General features: G+C 42.0%; 1 protein-coding gene across 3 annotated transcripts in view; it reads right to left on the reverse strand.

Annotated features, from left to right (window-relative positions):
• Positions 1–4,647: 4,647 nt before the first annotated feature.
• The window catches only part of NOX4 (NADPH oxidase 4), a 173,598-nt gene continuing 159,234 nt past the window's right edge, over positions 4,648–19,011 (reverse strand). For 2 of the 3 annotated variants that reach the window (XM_075126592.1, XM_075126595.1), the window contains one exon: positions 4,648–5,153. In XM_075126592.1, coding sequence (XP_074982693.1) covers positions 4,997–5,153 — 157 coding nt within the window. In that variant the 3' untranslated portion in view covers positions 4,648–4,996. Of the gene's footprint in view, positions 5,154–9,344; positions 18,732–19,011 lie in introns of those variants that run through there. The other variant, XM_048841953.2, reaches the window with a different exon arrangement.

Consider the following 19,011-nt stretch of genomic DNA (forward strand, 5'->3'; position numbering starts at 1 on the left):
AGCACCTCTGCCATTTCTACATTTTCTATTATTTTTCCCCCCTCATTGTGTAATGGACCTACCCTGTCCTTGGTCTTTCTCTTGCTTCTAATGTGTTTGTAGAATGTTTTCTTGTTACCTTTTATGTCTCTAGCTAGTTTGATCTCGCTTTGTGCCTTGGCCTTTCTTATTTTCTCCCTACAAACTTGCGGTTTTTATTTATATTCATCCTTTGTAATTTGACCTAGTTTCCACTTTTTGTAGGACTCTTTTAGGATTTTTAGATCATTGAAAATTTCCTGATTAAGCCAGGGTGGTCTCTTGACATACTTTCTGTCAAGGCTGATTCCCCACTCTGGCACTTTGAGTGCAGAAGGTGGGAGCCTGCAAGGATTCTAACAATTAATACTGGCTACTCCAGGCTTGTATTAAACTCCGAAGGTTACAGCTTTTCTCTGACCTTGGATAGGTAGATGCTGCCACCACCCAAGTTCAAAAACCCCTTTGAGACACCAGGAAGGCACACTTGGGAATTCCTTCATGTGGGGTAAAAGCTGAGAAAGAAAAACAAAGGAAATCAGCTGTTGCCACCAGCTAATTAAACAAAGTGCACAAACCTCTTAGGACACAAAAATCCAATCCTGTTCTTTAAAAAGGTACATTTTATTAAAACAAAGAAAATACATCTGGAAACTCAGGCTATTGCTAGATTTAAAAAGAGTAAATGCAAGAATTAAGCATTAAAAATAGCTCTCTTGAGGTCCAGCTTAAAGATTAGAAGCAAAACAAAAGCACCTGGAGTTAGCACAGAGGAATCCACAAACCATAAAAAATAAAAGGAATAAACCTAATTGTGTCTTCCTAGACATTTCCTGATCTACTTACTTATCTGGGGTTTTAAATGAATAGTTTCTAGGTATGATCCTGATGATTTTTTCATACCTGGCCCAAGCTTCTAACAGCATAGTTCTGCCCTGTCCCCTCGCTCCCAGAGAACAACCACAGACAGACAAAAGGGGAGTCTTGTTTCAGTTTTAAAAAGTTCTAGCCTTCCTATTGGCTCTCCTGGACATGAGCCCATTCACTTCTTTTAACACTTTACAGGTAAAGCAAGTAGAGAACAGCTACTAAGAGGGATTTTATAGCTAACTGGCTAGCTGGGTCCATAAGAAGGACCTACCCCCCACCTTTCATTTATCACGCTTCCTATCTTTCCTATGCAGCGGGATAGTTTGCTCTTGTGCCCTTAATAATCTCTCTTAGAAAAATCGCCAACTGTCTTCAATTGTTTTTCCCCTTAGACTTGCTTCCCAAGGGATCTTACCTACCAACTCCCTGAGATTGCTAAAGTCTGCCTTCTTGAAATCCATTGTCTTCATTTTGCTGTTTTCCCTCCTACCATTCCTTAAAATCATGAACTCTACCATTTCGTGATCACTTTCACCCAAACTGCCTTCCACTTTCATGTTCTCAACTAGTTCCTCCCTATTTGTCAAAATCAAATCTAAAACAGCCTCTCCCCTAGTAGCTTTCTCCACCTTCTGAAATAAAAAATTGTCTCCAATACATTCCAAGAAATTGTTGGATAATCTGTACCTGCTGTTTTATTTTCCCAACAGATGTCTGAGTAGTTGAAGTCCCCCAGCATCACCGAGTCCTGTGCTTTAGATGATTTTGTTAGTTGTTTAAAAAAGCCTCATTCACTTCTTCTTCCAGGTTAGGTGGTCTGTAGTAGACCCCTAGCATGACATCACCCTTGTTTTTTACCCCTTTTATCCTTACCCAGAGACTTTCAACAAGTCTGTTTCCTATTTCCATCTCAACCTCAGTCCAAGTGTATACATTTTTAATATATAAGGCAACACCTCCTCCCTTTTTTCTCTGCCTCTCCTTCTTGAGCAAGCTGTACCCTTCTATGCCAATGTTCCAGTCATGCGTATTATCCCATCAAGTCTCTGTGATGCCAACTATGTCATAGTTGTGTTTTATTTACTCGAATTTTGAGTTCTCCCTGCTTATTCCCCATACTTCTTGCATTAGTATACAGACATCTAATTTGATTCTCCCCCCCACCCCCAGTTCTGTCTTGTCTCGCCTTTATCCCTGCTATAACAGCCCATGCTCCCCCCCGATTCCGACCCTTCTCCCAGGTCTCCATGTTTTTGACTTACCTGTGGTCACCTGCCCCCTTCGAACCTAGTTTAAAGCCCTCCTCATTAGGTTAGCCAGTCAGTATCCAGATATGCTCTTCCCCTTCCTCACTAGGTGGACCCCATCTCTGCTTAGCAGTCCTTCTTCGTAGAACAGCATCTCATGGTCAAGGAAGCCAAAACCCTCCTGGTGACACCATCTTCACAGCCAGGCATTAACCTCCAGGATGCATCTGTCTCTGCCTGGGCCCCTACCCTTGACCGAAAGGATAGAAGAGAAAGCCATGTGTACCCCAGCTCCTTCACCCTTACTCCCAGATCCCTGTAGTCACTTCTGATCTGCTTATTCCCCTTCCTGTACATAAGATATGTTGGTACTTATATTAAAAATTCTTTGGGCAGGGACAGTCTTTTTGTTCTGTGTTTGTAGAGCACCTTGCACAGAGCCATGGTCCATGACTGGGGTGCCTTGGTGCTATGATAATACAAATAATAATAAATGTACCTTTATACCAGTATAACTACAACCACTATAGGGGGGTTGTGCCACTCTAACTCTACTGGTATTGTTAAAACAGTACAACTTGTGTGTTAGACAAAGCCTAACATACCTGGCTCGCCATTGCGCTGAGCCTTATGTAGTCAGTGTAAAGTGTGGGGAAAAGAGATAATCAAAACAGAATGGTGATCTACACCCACTTTGAATTCACTCTGCACTGGTGTGAATGATCACACAAGGTGCAGGGCAGTGGAAAATCAGGCCCTATTTTAGACCCATCAGGGGATTCAGATACTATGCACATGTCTAATTCTATAGTCTGTGCTCTAGATTTTTAAACCTAGGGGTAGTTAAGAGCCTAACTCCCTTTGACATTCAATGGGAGTTAGGCACCTAACTGCCACATGTACCTTTGAAAATCACCCCATAGGTGCCTGAATTTAAATCCACATTTGGCCACCCAAATGGAAATGGTCTGATTTTAAAGATGGTGAACATTTGTAGCTTCCACTGACTGCACTGGAAGCAGGAGGTGCTTGGTGCTTCTCAAAATCAGGTCATTTCAATTTAGGGGCAAAATTTTACTTTCCATGGGACTTGTACTCCTAAATCACTTACGGACCAGATTCTCAACAGTACTGTTAGGTGACTAACTCCCATCAAAATCAATGGGAGTTAGGCATCTAAATACCTTTGATGATCTGGGCCTTTGGTACTTTTGACAATCCTGCCCTATCTAACTATGTATTTGGTAGTCTAAATTTAGGTGCCCAAGTTTGAAAACTTCAGTCTGTGTTTTTACCAGCCCATGGTCCTATAGAGCATTGTCCATTGATAGCAGTGGGAGCTGTTATGTTCAGAATTGTGTTTGGGGGAGGTGGGGTGTTTTCTTGAAGATGATTGGTATGGGAGTCAGAACAGTGTCTCTGATGGAAATGTCATGCTCTGAGTAGGAGATGTACCACTCTAAAGAGAAAGCTTCCTTTGGAAAATTAATCCGCAAAAAGGTCAGATGCCTGGATCTAAAAACATTAAATTTTCAGGAAAACTAAAAAGTCTGGTTTTTGGAGCTGGAACAGGCCCTTGGCTACTGCCTCACAGCACTAGAATATATACTTCAGCATTACTAGATAAGAGCAATTAAGTACACTCATATGTTTGCCATGACATTGCTAAGACTGTATGTTAATCATATGACCATAAAAGTCATCAGAACAAAATCTGGGGGGAGGCGAAAAGAATGCAAACCACAGACATGACATTTAATTACTTTTTGCTTATGAGAACAAAAGAGAGAGATGGCAGAAATGCTGGAGAAACAATCACAGCTGTGTTGATTAAACAAATTATTCCAGTGCCCTAATCCTGCAACTCCCTGCAACATGCATAACAGGAAATGGAAGTTTGCTGTGTTCTAAGGCAAGTATGAAGATAGGTTATGGATGGATGCACTCATGGTTAAGCATTCGGTGCCATTCTCCAGACTGAGCAGGAATAAGTATTAACCCTCTTGCACATCTGCTCCCTGAACATGGGATGTCTAGGGCTGTGTGTGAGGAGACACAGGCATAAGTGTGGGTTGTGCCACAGTGCTCATTATGCAGGATCAGACTGGCTGCCATTATCCTGCTGTGACGTTCCCCTGGTGTTATCTGGATTGGTGACCTGCTAGGTCACTCCAATCCTCAACTCTGGGAGCCAGCCTTACCCTGCTCTGCTGTGAGAACCCCCACTCCTGGCCTGTTCATGGACAGCCTCTAGTATGTAAATTGCTCCCAGCTACATGAGTGAGCACTTGTGGCCAGCCGCTGCTTGGATTGTGCAACCGAATGACACTAGCCAATATCTCTGGTCCCAGACACCACCCTAGGAACCTCCATCTTGCAGTGTCCCGTTATGCCTGCTGGACGCTGCAAGCTTATATGAGTTCATCAATTTAACAAAGAAATTGATATATACCAGGCCTGTTATCCTAAGGGGAGTCTCCGATACGCTTCCAACCAAATGCACTGCTTCAGGTAGAATAAACAAATTTATTAACTACAAAACATAGATTTTAAGTGATCATAAGTCAAAGCACAAGTCAGATTTGGTCAAATGAAATAAAAGCAAAGCACATTCTAAGCTGATCTTAACACTTTCAGTGCCCTTACAAATTTAGATACTTCTCACCACAGGCTGGCTGGTTGCCCTTCAGCCAGGCTCTCCCCTTTGATCAGCGCTTCAGTCACTTGGTGGTAGATGGAGGTGGAAGAGAGAGAGAGCATGGCAAATGTCTCTCCCTTTTATCATGTCCTTTCCTCCCTCTTGGTTTTGCCCCCACCCTTCAGAGTCAGGTGAGCATTACCTCATTGTAGTCCCAAACTGATCAAGCGAAGGGGAGTGACTCACTCGAGAGTCCAACAGATCCTTTGTTGCTGCCTAGGCCAGTGTCCTTTGTTCCTGTGAGGCTGGGCTGAGTTTGTCCCATACATGTCCTGATGAGGTGTGAACTGCCCCTCTGCTCCTGGAGAGTTTTGCCTGGGCTTGTTTTAAGCAATAAGGACACATTTTCAGCCTCATAACTACATACATGAAATTACAACCTATAACATTACTATAACAACAATGCTCAGTGCATCATGAGCCTTCCAAAGACACCCAATATGACAAACTTTGAATTGGATACCACACAATCATATTATGAGGATGCACAGGGGGGTGCAGGGTGTTCCCCCAACGTACAGAGCATCACACCTGCTTATCACATTTTACCTAGTATTTATACGCCACACTGTGTCCCTATGCAGAGATTAAATTAAGAAGCCAATGGAAGAACACTGCTCTGACCCCTCTGCTAAAAACAAAGAGACCAAGCTCCCCCCGATTCATTGGCTGTTGCAGTGGGAGCTCCCCCTTCTGTTTCAGTTTGTTTTAACTAGGGCTGGTCAAAAAAATTCCATCTAAAATCCAGCAAGCAAAAATTGGAGTTTTCAGTTAAAACAAACATTTTTGCAAAAAGGGGCAGTGTTCCTTAAAAATATTTGCTTTTTTGGGGCAGAAAACTGAACCCCCCCCATACCAAACTTTTTTTGGCAAACCAATGCCTTTTTTGTGGCCAAATTTTTCAGTTGCCAAACATAAAATAAAATAATATTTTGACAAAAATCTAAATTTTCCATGGGGGACACTCCCCCCCGCATTTTCTGACCCACTCTAGTTTTAATCATTCCACCAGTGTTGGACAAGAACAAATCTTGACAGATCAACTTTCCTTTATTTCTAAAGCATGCATGCTGTAGAAGATGGGGTATTTGCTTTTTCCATGTGTTTCTTTTCCAACAATAAAAAAAAATCCCTGAAAAGGAATTTAGAACATAAGAACAGTCATACTAGGTCACACCAAAGGTAAATCTAGCCCAGTGTCCTATCTTCCGACAGTAGCCAATGCCAGATGCCCAAGAGGGAATGGATAGAACAGGGCAATATCGAGCTATCCATCCCCTGTCGTCCACTCCCAGCTTCTGGAAGTCAGAGGTTCAGAACACTAAGAGCATGAAGTGGCATTCCTGACCATCTTGGCTAATAGCTATTGATGGACCTATCGTCCATGAACATTTCTAAATCTTGTTTGAACCCAGTTATAGCTTTGGCCTTCACAACATTCCCTGACCACAAATTCCACAGGTTGATTGTGCATTGTGTGAAGAAGTACTTCCTGTTGTTTGTTTTATATCAGCTATTAATTTCATTGGGTGACACTTGGTTCTTGTGTTATGAGGAGTAAATAACACTTTTTTATTCCCTTTCTCCATACCAGTCTTGATTTTATAGACCCCATCATATCCCTCCTTAGTCGTCTCTTTTTTAAACTGAAAAATCCCAATCTTTTTAATCTCTCCTAATATGGAAGCTATACCATGCCTCTAATCGTTTTTGTTGCCCTTCTCGGTACCTTTTCTAATTCTAATATGTCTTTTGTGAGATGGGGCAACTAGAACTCCATGCAGTATTAAAGGTGTGGGCGTACTATGGATTTATATAGTGGCATTATGATACTTTGTCTTATTATCAATCCCTTTCCTAACGGTGTCTAACATTCTGCTAGCTTTTTTGATTGCAGATGCTTTCAGAGAACTATCCACAACGACTCCAAGATCTCTTTTTTGTTCAGTAACAACTAATTTAGACTCCATCATTTTGTATGCATAGTTGGGATTATGTTTTCCAACTCGCATTACTTTGCATTTATCAACATTGAATTTCATCTGCCATTTTGTTGCCCAGTCACCCAGTTTTGTGAGATTCCTTCGTAACTCTTTGCAATCTGCTTTGGACTCAACTATATTGAGTAGTTTTGTATCATCAGCAAATTTTGCCACCTCTCTGTTTACCCCCCTTTCCAGATCATTTATGAATATGTTGAACAGCACTGGTTCCAGTACAGACCCCTGGGGGACACCATTCTTTACCTCTCTCCATTATGAAAACCATTTATTCCTACCTTTTGTTTCCTATCTTTTAGTCAGTTACGGATCCATGAGAGGACCTTCCCTCTTATCCCATGAGTGCTTACTTTGTTTAAGAGCCTTTGGTGAGGGACTGTGTCAAAGGTTTTCTGAAAGTTCAAGTACACTATATCTCTCTTGTCCACATGTTTATTGACCCCCTCAAAGAATTCTAGTAGATTGGCAAGGCATGATTTCCCTTTACAAAAATCGGGTTGACTCTTTTCTAACAAATTGTGTTAATCTATGTTTAATCCACATGCCTCCTGGCTATGGTGTTCTGTCCCATCTAGTGGCACCGAGACCAGAGAGATTAATGAGTTTGCTCTACAGCCTTAGCTAACAGACAGTTGGCTTTTAGCTCATGCGATAGAGGCTCATGTACTAAGTTCCAGAGGTCCCTGCTTCGATCCCGCTTGTCGACGACTGGGGTCTGTCAGTGTTACATATGTATGTGATAATTCTGTTCTTTACTATAGTTTGAACCAATATACCTGGTACTGAAGTCAGGTTTACTGGGCTATAATTGTCAGGATTGCTTCTGGAGCCTTTTTAAAAAATGAGTGTCACCTTAGCTATCCTCCAGCCATCTGGTACAGAAGCTGATTTAAGTGATAGGTTACATTAGGAGTTCTGCAATTTCACATTTGAGTTCCTTCAGAACTTTTGGGCAAATACCATCTGGTCCTGGTGACTTATTAATGCTTAATTTATCATTTTTTCCCAAAACCTCCTCCACTGACACCTCAATCTGGGATTGTTCCTCAGATTCGTCATCTGAAAAAAATGGCTCAGGTGTGGGAATCTCCCTCACATTCTCTGCAGTGAAGACCAATGCACAGATTTCATTTAGCTTCTCTGCAATGACCTTATCTTCCTTGAGTGCTCCTTTAGCACCTCAATTGTCCAGGGGCCCCACTGATTGTTCAGCAGGCTTCCTGCTTCTGATGTACTTGAAAATTTTATTGCTGATAGTTTTTGAGTCTTTTGCTAGTTGCTCTTTAAACTTTTTCTTGTCCTGCCTAACTGGACCTTCGCACATGATTTACAATTTAACATGTCTTTTGTTTCATCTTCTTCTTGTTAAACTAACCAACCTAGCCCCCACCACACTCGTGTGAAGAAGTAACAAGGCACAATTTCTATATGAATACTTATATATATTAATTATTTCTTTTTGGTTTCTCACAAAAAAAGTATTGATTTTGATAATTATTCTGAAATCGTTGAAGTAGTCTGCACACAAATTGCTTTCAGTTTTTCTCCACAGCAAGTAGAATTTTCCTCATATCATTTTCATGTCAGGCCCTTATATTACAAAGTGTTGTAGGGCTGAGGCCGGTCAGAATTAGGGGCACTAGGCACCTCTCGGTAGCTCTGGGCTCTTTGCAGGATTGAGACTTTCCAAGACAGTGGGTGCACTGGAGCCATGATCCAGCTCCCACTAATGTCAATGGAAAGCCTCACCAACATCAATGGAGGTTGGATCAAGCACTTACATTTTTTTTTTTTGAGACAGAGATTCCTGGTTCTGGTTCTGACTCAGCAAAGTCATACATAACCTTAAATACATCATTAAACCCCAATGACTTCAGTGGGACTTAAGTACGTGCTTAAGTAAGTCCCTTACGTGAAATACTTTACCCAACAAGGATGAATTTTAGGCACATGCCAGGAGTTAAGTATGAACTTAGGTGCTTTGCTCAACAGGGACCACTAATGGTATTCCCCATTGTATATGGGATCTTTCTGAAATCCTTACTACTGCTAATATCAGAAGAAGCTTTTTAAGGTCACAACTGGAATCAGCAGAAGATTTGCCATTGATTTCAGTGGGTGTAGAATCAGTCTATCTCAACGCTGCCTATAGTTTTCTTCTATCCTTGCATTCTAGAAGAGATGTTCAGAGCTTAGATGACCGGCATTGTTTCTGAAGCTAGTGTTCGTGAAATGCGGTTCGTATGTTCAAATGGGACAAATCCATCCCTGTGTTTGATTTGATCTCATTACTGGAGTTACAACAGGAACATTTTTGGCCCAGTTTCCTGTTTCCATTGTTTGTGTATTTGTTTGAGATCCCAATAGGTGGCAAATGAAATGAGTGTTTCCAAAATATGCCATGCAAAATGCTTCAAGTTTACTTACAGTACTAACAAATATATATACACACAGTGCTTCTATGTTAATTAAAGCAGTACGTCATGAACTAAAACCAGTTCCCAACTCAGCTGCTCTACCATGTTTTGATAGTGGTGGAATATTTTATTTATTCCGAAGTCATGATGTTTTCTGTGAAGTGAATACCTTGAGAATACAGTGCAGTAATTACATGAGTAATGTACAGTGCTTTGTCAAATACAGTACAAGGCATGAACCCAAGTTAGTACCTCCTGGTAATATAATGGAACACAATGTTGCTCAACGACACATGAACAGCAAAAGAACCCAGAAGAATGGTTTGCTTGTCAGGATGGCCATCGAGATAAAATGGTAATTCAGTAATTTTGGAAAAGGGGCATTCTTGCTCTAGTGCAAAAGAATCTTGCAATTTATCTATATAAATTAGTAATGTGGGAAGATTCAGTGACTCATAGCACTATGATATAACAATAGACATAATAATACTTGGCAAATCCATAGCACTTTTCATTTGAGGAACGTCAAGTGCTTTACAATAATTGATTGTCACAACATCCCTGTGAAGTATATATTACTATCCCCATTTTACAGATGCGCAGACTCAGGGACCGAGATATTTAGCTTGGGATTTTAAAAGTGGAACCTAATGCAGTTATGAGTCAAATTCTCATTCAAATTCCTGAATCCCTTAAACTCCTGCTCAAAATCTTAGGTTATGTCATTTGACCAATGTCACATAGTGAATCTATGGCAGACCAGGCAATGGACCCCCAGATTCCTGATCTACTGTTTCCATCTCTAACCAAACCAATAATCTACATTGCCTCCCATGAGCACCAAACAATTTAGAAAAAGAGCTGACATGGAAAGCGAATCCTACATCTGACCTAGGAATAAGAGAGTAGTAAAAAACAAAACAAAACAACCCTCCCCTCCCCAAACAACAACAAGAGAATTCAGCCCTTAGAGTAACAATCAAGATCAAAATATACAGGAAAGACAGGTGCCTAGGTGCTTTTGATAATCCCATTATAGGTTCCTTACACCCCTTTGGAAATGCCTACTTTTTTAACCCAGTGTTTCAGCCGGGAACGTATGTAAACTTGGAGCTGAGATGGTGTTTCCACAGGTCAGTTTGAATAAAATGCACTTTTATTGGAGGGGGGGAGAAATAATGGAACCTTGTGTTGTGATGGGGCAGAGGTAGTGCCTAACCAATGGGCTCTTAACTATTCTGGGGTGGCCTCTCTCTCCACCTTATGTGAATTTCCAGCCTGGTCCCGAGGAAATTGTTGTCAAAACCCAAGCACTTCCGCTCACAGTTTTAGTTTTGATAATTCAACATTTTCCGAAGAAAAACATTTTTTTGAAAAATTCCGGACCAGCTTTACTCACACAGCTGCTGTATTCCTCTTCCCAACTGCTGTTTCCCTCTGTCTATAGCTTGCCTCTGCCTGGGAGTTCACAGAGAATGCTGTGCAGCATTCCTAATCACTCTGCACTGAGTGCAACTCAGGACACATTCCACTCATTACATGTGCTCTCTGGTCTTTTGCCTTTCTCTGGGATTATTACGGGGAGACGGCAATGCTGGGATGCTTTATTTATTCTGTTCAAAGCAAGTGTTACATTTCGAACACGCAAACAACTCTACTCTGAACCAGGGGAGGATTCTTCATCGCTGAAAGAAATGATGCAGTATTTCAAAACTGAAATAAATGCTCTGATAGAGATGAATATACTCTTGGCTACATTACTACAGTGTGAAACGAAGGTTCTCACTCTCTTTCCCTTCTAAAATTCTTCCCCAGGGGTAGAGGAATATCAGACTCACACTGTGACCTTGCAATGACAGAATTTTAATGTGCTAGTGGTGCACCAGAAGTAATGCAGCAGCTTCTCTCCTCCCCGTGTTGCTAGGTACCGTAGACATTTATGGAACTCTGCTTCTCATTGTCAAGTTTGTCCTTACCTAGGGTCAACAGCAACTAACCCACGATTTATTTATCAAACCGTCAGTGCCACTTGGAGTGAAGGACCGTGCTTGCAAACAGAGAGTGGCAGTGAAGGAGTTAAAAAGGCACTGCACTCCGAAAAATAAAACGCAGTAATGACAGAAGCTGATACGGCCTTTTAAAAATGGTAACTTAGAAATAGCCAGTGGTATTTGTATTTCAAATGCACTACATACTTCTAAGGCATTTACCAAATTATTCCAGATTTCCTCTGAGTGCCGGTATTTTAACTCTGAGTTTTGCATAGGAAGGGTTTTTGTTTGCAAGCATTAGTTCAGAATTATTGCAATAATATATCTGCACCTTATTTGACAATGGGAATGATTCCTGTGGAGTCTGGTAAACCAGGGAAAATTTCCCTTCTGCATCGTGGCTGCTCCCTGGCTCTATATATTTCCTATCTCCTCCATTTGAGGAAAATATCCTTCCTCCCTCCCCTCTAGCTACAGAGCTTTTTCTTGAAGCATCTTTGGATTAATATATTATGACAACACTTACCCGCAGCTTCAGGATCTTCTCATGGCTTCTCCCCCGGCCCCAGGTCAGAATATTACAAATCACCAGCCAAAAGGCGTACATCTCGGGTTGGGGGATAGGAAGATTTTGACAGGAGGCATAGAGGAAGGCACTTATGTTGTGGGTGGGTGATTTTATTGAAATTTGACATGGTCCTGTGCTCAGACTTTCAAGGTCTCCGCTAAAAGCCAGGCTGTCATTTGATTTGTTGCTTTCCGCACCTCCCCCATTATAATGGTATGTATCTAGAGCAGGGGTTTTCATACTTCATTGTACTGAGACCCCCTTCTGACAACAAAAATTACTATAAGACCCCAGGAAGGGGGACAGAAGCCTGAGCCCACCCGAGCCCCGCTGCCCCGGGTGGGGGGTCCAAAGCCTGAACCCCACCACCCTGGGCAGAGGGACAAAAGCTCAAGGGCTTCCGCCCAGGCAGGGGGCCTGTAACCTAAACCTTGGGCTTTGGCCCCAGGCCCCAGCAAGTCTAAGTCAGCCCAGATGTTCAGAAGTCGGCCCATAATGTACTTGGCACATTACGTGATGGATTTCTGTGATACTGTAACTGCTCCCCTCAGTGCTACAAGGTAGGTAATGTGATTAATACAATAGTGATTAATTATTAATCAACATACATTAATATAAGCACTTGAAGAAATGGCCTTTGTTGCTTGAAACCTTTGGGTATGACAATGCATTGCACATGCTGAGCCACTGAAAGGTGTCATAGGGCCCGATTCTGACCGACTCATGGCACTGAGCACCCTCAGCTTTGTTGGAGAATCCTTAAAACCTCCAGGATTTGCTCAGCTCCTTGACAAATCAGGCTCATATTGGGGACCAAAGAGTCTCATCTTAGTGACATGCTCTTACACCAGTGCAACTTCACAGTAGCCTCAATGCACGTTATTACTCTTGATTTCCACCAGCAGAAGAAGAGATTCAGACTTGATATTAGAATTCAGAACATGGTGGAAACTCTCCAGTTGGAATATACGTACCCATGCAAGATGCACCTCCATTACAGTAAAGGTCAGTTCAGCTCGCACGCCTGAGATATTTTTATGAGCTTCCAATCTTTAGTGTTGAACTCTTTTAAAAATATTGCCTCTGTGAAAAAAACGGTAGTAAAATGGGATGTATAATCTACAGAGGAGCAGATCCAGCTTTTTCTTAAATCATGCTGATACGCATATGAAATAACTGCTCAGCTGAGGTAGAAATTAATCCTCATACCAGTTATTTCGTTACAAGTAAACCTTGCTTTTTAATAACTGTCTTCTTACTCCTTGCCTGCTACTGGCAACAACTTATTAGCCTCCTGCAGGCTTCTTCAAACAATGTCTTACTGTTTAAAACCATAGCCCGGTGGGCTGGCTCTCTCTGAATGCAGGGTTTTTAGCTTGGAGAACAAACCTCTTGCTAAACCATTACTCCTGTGATTTTTTTTTATATGGGACTAGAATTACAGCTTCCCAAGCAGTCAGCCCATCATGCTCACTATTTACACCTTCCCAGCCAACTCCTAGTCGGCCATTCTCCTCCCATTCACATGCTAGTAGGATTTAAAGCCCTGGAATGAATTCTGTTCTTGTTTGTGCTGGATATGAATCTAGAGGTATTGCAGTGAAGCCCATGGGTTATGTCAGCATGAGATCAGAACTGGCCCCTGGTACGGCATGTCTACTAACATGAGACGTGAAAATCATCAACATAACACAGGACTGGAAGGGACTTCCAAGGCGATCCAGTCCAGTCCCCTGCTACTGCAGGAAACCCCATCATATAATCTCGTTCATAAATTTAGCAACTTCCATCTTAAAGCCAGTTAGGTTTCTTGCCAACTTCTCTTATTGGGAGGCCATTCCAGAACCTCACTCCTCTGATGGTGAGAAACCTTCTTCTAATTTCCAGCCTGAATGTACTCATGGCTGGTTGACAGCCCTTTGTTCTTATGCCAATGTTGATTTTAGGTGCTTCTCCCTCCCTGAGGTTTACCCCACTGAGCATGAGGGCTGAAACTCAGCCACACTGCAAACAGCCCACACGCAAGAATCACTACAAAACTTACATAGTGGGATTGTGGTGGAAACTGCATGTGCGGCTGCATACCCTGTGTGCAATGGAAGGGGTCTCCATGCTGGCCCCAAATAGGCTGCTGCAAAGGGAGATTTATGGGCAGGCCAAGAAAGGGGCCATAGGACATTGACTATCCAGATCCCACAACCCTAATTCCCCTGTAGGAGAAGCAGCACTTACTACCAGCACATGACTGAAATAATGGCCCCGGAGGTACGGCAGTGCAACTCAGGAATGTGTCTGCGAATGGTGGGAATGGATATCAACCTTTGCCAACCCTACCCAGTCCCCAGTTGTCCCCATTCAGGCTCAGTTATGCAATCCTTAGTGCCAAATGGCAAGCACTTACTCACATGAGTAGCCCCAGTGACTTTACTGTGACTGCTTGTCAGAGTCAGCACCCGCCAACGTAAACGCTGCACTAGTCTCCTGCACCAAGCCCAGCTCCTCAGGGGTTGTTAGAGAGGGCAGAATGTCACACAAGACAGTGGGGGTGGCTTCAATCATGGGATGAGAGGAGTTCGTGCCATTTTCAATGCACAAAAATAAAAGCACTGAAAGGTTAGTGACACATAAGGCAGACAGAGAAAGACACCTGCTGTAAAAATCTTTGTGACGTATCAAGCAAGAAATGGTACAATACCCAGAGGGATTCTCCCAAACAGTAGGGAGCTCCTGATGGCCTGGCTTATATGGCATGTTTCAAAGCACAAAGAGACGTTCAGTCATGCAAATCCGGTTGATCTGTAAATGTGGAATTAAGCACTCACTTTCCTGGCATTTATTTTTATATCTTCTTGGCCTGGGGTGAAAACGCTGTGTAGTAGAAGGGCACTGCACTGTTTTTTGCCAGTCTGTACACTCAAAAGCACTGTGTGTAGGGCAGCCTCCAGAAGGGTCTATTTGTCAATAACATTTGCTGCTACTGAAGTCAACAAGGCAAGATTTCAGTGTCACAATCCCCAGCCCTTAATCTTTTTGCTGCTGTAAAAAGCATGCCTCAAGGAAAGCAAAGTAATTCAGGCTTTGAGCCTCTTCTTCAATTCACTCCACAATGTGGAGAGAGTACTCAGACCTGAGCAATGCTGAAAGATCCAGGATTCAGAGCACCACAAAAAATAATAATGCAAATAAAGACAAAGGCAACTTTTGTTGTAGCACTGCCAAAGTGCTTCAAAAACATCAAGTAAGCCTAACAAAACCCCTCTGAGGTAGATGGTATTAATCCCATTTTATAGATGGGGAAACTAAGATACAGGAAGGCAAAGTGATGCCCCCCAAGATCAGAAAAGGCAATGCCTTAAATAGAAGTTGAAGCCAAGGGTTCTAACTATTTATCCCCTGTTCTGACAACCCTCCCTACCTATATACTAGTCTTCTAAAATTCATAAGGACAGCACCAGCTCCTCCTATCATTTGGATTAAGAGGATAGCTCATTATTCTTTTAATTATAAGGCATCACTTATATTTGAGTTGTGTCAAGCTATACAACCTAGAAAAGTGTTTGCTCTTTGTATGTTAACGGAACAGCTATATACCAGAGAGAAAGCAAGCAACCATAAACATTTTTATAGGTAGTTGCTAGAGAAGCTAAAGCAACAGAATAAAGATCATTATATCTGCACTTGTGATTAACACAGGGATTCTCAAACCGGGGGTCGTGAGGTCATTACATGGCGGGGGGTCATGAGCTGTCAACCTCCATCCCAAACGCTTCCAGCATTTATAATGGTGTTAAATATATTTGAAAGGGTGTTTAATTTATTAGGGGGATTGCACTCAGAGGCTTGCAATGTGAAAGGGGTCACCAGTAAAAAAAGTTTGAGACCCACTGGGTTAACAAATAAGAACATAAGAACGGCCATACTGAGTCAGACCAAAGGTCCATCTAGCCCAGTATCCTGTTTTCCGACAGTGACCAATGCCAGGTGCTCCAGAGGGAATGAACAGAACAGGTAATCATCTAATAATCCATCCTCTGTTACCCATTCCCAACTTCTGGCAAACAGAGGCTAGGGACACCATCCCTGCCCATCCTGGCTAACAGCCACTGATGGATCTGTCCTCCAGGAACTTTTCTAGTTCTTTTTTTGGAACCCTGTTGTTATAGTCTTGGCCTTCACAACGTCCTCTGGTAAAGAGTTCCACAAGCTGACTGTGCATTGTGTGACGAAATACTTCCTTTTGTTTGTTTCAAACCTGCTGCCTATTGATTTCATTTGGTGACCCCTAGTTTTGTGTTATGAGAAGGAGTAAATAACACTTTATTATTTACTTTCTCTACACCAGTCATGATTGTATAGACCTCTATCATATCCCCCCTTTGTCGTCTCTTTTTTAAGCTGAAAAGTCCCAAACTTATTAATCTTTCCTCATATAGAAGCTGTTTCATAGCTCTAATAATTTTAGGTGCCCTTTTCTGAACCTTTTCCAATTCCAATATATCTTTTTTGAGATGGGGTGATGCAGTTATGATATCACTTGTCATAAACGAACCACAAAAAACCCCCTGTGCATGGCAATATCTCATCACTGTACAGATTGCTGGCAGCATTATATTACATTTAATTTTAAGCTAATACAGATGGCAACAGAAATATTAATTATTAATATAAAGGGTCTGATTCTCCAGTTTTACATTGCAGTAACTATCTACAGAAGGCCTGACTAGCTGACCATAATGGTCCCTTCTGGCCTTAAAACGCTATTAATCTACAAATCATTTAGTGAATTAGGCCCCAAAAATCAGTGGGTGGGATTTAGGCAGCCACTGAACTTCCAAGGGATTTGGGGACCTAACTCCTTTAGGCTCCTTGGCAAATCCCAGCCAACCCGAAAACAACCACTTTCCCCCTTCCATTTACTTCAAACTGAGTAAAATGAGGGGCTGGTGGCATTTGTCTATCTCCGGCATAGACAAGTGCCAGGAAATTTTCTCCACACCTCTCTGCCAAGGCCCTTCAGACCTACTATTCCAGTCGTGGCGTCTCCTGAGCAGCAGCTGCAAAAGCCGAGACCAACCTCATTTTCACTTGTCACACATGCAGCAAGCCAGTGTATGAGCTACCGAAAGAATGCACCCCTCTTAATACAGACATTGATATCACCAGGCACCGGTGCAGGGCTGCTTCTGCATGCTGAAAATTAAGAAGTTCAGGTGATAAAAAAAGGGTGAGTTGAAAGCCATAAACTAAACCAAAGTGCAAAGTGCTAACATATGGGAGAGTCACAGTTATGAGTGGTGCTGAGACCCTCCTGCTTCAGTGGATGCCACAAGTATTCTAGAGGTGATGCTCTTGAGGTTTGGGTGAAGATTAAGGGCCAGATCCACTCAAAATCAGTGACATTCTATTAAAATCAATGGAACTATACTGATCCCCGATTGTGTACGTCTTTAGTGCCCTATTTATCCTCAGAGCAGAACTTGACTATGAGGAAACAGAACTGGGGCACTAAAGAAGAAATAAAAGAGACCAAGGCAATGGGATAGGGGAAATGTTGCTCCTCAGGGCCAGTGGGTTCTGATTTCCTGCCACTTATTATGTACAGATTGGGAAATGGATGGTAGGAGAGAAAGCTCATGTTCTGAAGCTCTTGGAACAGAAAAACAACAACAATCCTGTAGACTGGCCAAGGCTTCCATCAGCACACCCCAAGTAAAGGGTCACAGCAATTAAGGCTAATTCCTACCATATTACAAATGGTGATGCAAATGACATATCTGCCCCAATTCTCCTCTCAGTTATATCGGTGAAATTCAGCATCAATGCACTCAAGTCAGTTGAGAGGCTGAAGTCAACTTGAGTCACTATGGAGTACGTGAGCTGTAAACTCATCAGCAGAGGCACCTAAAAAGGGCAGCTTGAACTCATTCATCTGTGTGTGTGTGTGTGTGTGTGTCTTCCATGGTGACTTGGGGGTATAGCAGAAATATCCTATCTTGCCTTCTCCTGCTAGTTGTTTTTCCTGATCCAATTCCCTCTAGGTACATAAGTCATACGCTTTTTGTGAACTCATTCAGTATCAAACTGATAGAAGTTACACTAGTACCTCTATGGGCCAATTTACACCCCACCTGTCATTTACATCACCATAGGATTTGGCCCAGAGATTTCATAGGGTTGCACCCACTTTCGCATAGTCTGGGGTAAGCCCTCAATATATATCCCTACCAGACAGCTATCCAGTAGGGAGGCAGGCTAGGGAGAATAAACTTTTATATTTTACATACAGAATCCTAATCTGCAATATTTAAATCATCTAATATTTTTGGCCTGGAGTTTCTCCATTTCAAAGCCATTTCATTTGTGTGCCAGTAAAGAGCACCATCTGTCTTGCAGAGCACTTTTAATTCTGATCAATCTGGTGTTCGTTTAACCAATCCCAATTTCAGAGGACTGAGGTTAGCAAGATGAAGTGGAGAAATTTCAGATGTTCCATGGACTGTTCTTGAATCAGCCATAAAAGCAACCGTGTGTTTCCGTTTTTTAAATTAATTTACATACTGATAAATGAATCATCCCCACCATCATAAATATTTTCTGAGAGCTTTTGGCTTTGAGCATAAACACTTGATGTGACTTGGTACTCTGCTGTGTCCTTATTTCAGAATTTTAAATAATCATAAATAAGAAAACCTGCTACTCTTTGGTATACTGTATCTGCTTAGCACAAAGCTCTGACTCTTAAGTCTTACAAAAAATAATTGCACTTCTTTCTTCCATAGAGTCCTTTTAGTCCCAAGACTTTCAGCTGAAGGATTCTTTATTGTATTCGAACCTTGTCCCATAGGAGTTGCTGCTGTTGCTCAATTTGTGGAGTACCTTGGAGATTTCATTTGGTCCACAACAGAAAACGCCAACAGTTTTCCTATTAAGAATGAAAAGTGAATCACCACATGCCAGATAAATTGTGAATCGTGTCTAAAGGCACACAGAGCTGGATTCTAATCTCACATGCCACAGAATTACACTATTGTCATATATTTTGAGGCCAGAAAGGACCATTAGTTCATTTAATCTGACTTCTTTTATATCAGAGGCCATAGAATTTCACCCAGTTATCCCTGTATTGAATGCAATAACTGGTGTTTGATCAAAGCACATCTTCCAGAAAGGCATCCTGTCTTGATCTGAAGACATCAAGAGAT

The sequence above is a fragment of the Caretta caretta genome, chromosome 1 (assembly GCF_965140235.1).
Source record: "Caretta caretta isolate rCarCar2 chromosome 1, rCarCar1.hap1, whole genome shotgun sequence".
Lineage (NCBI taxonomy): Eukaryota > Metazoa > Chordata > Testudines > Cheloniidae > Caretta > Caretta caretta.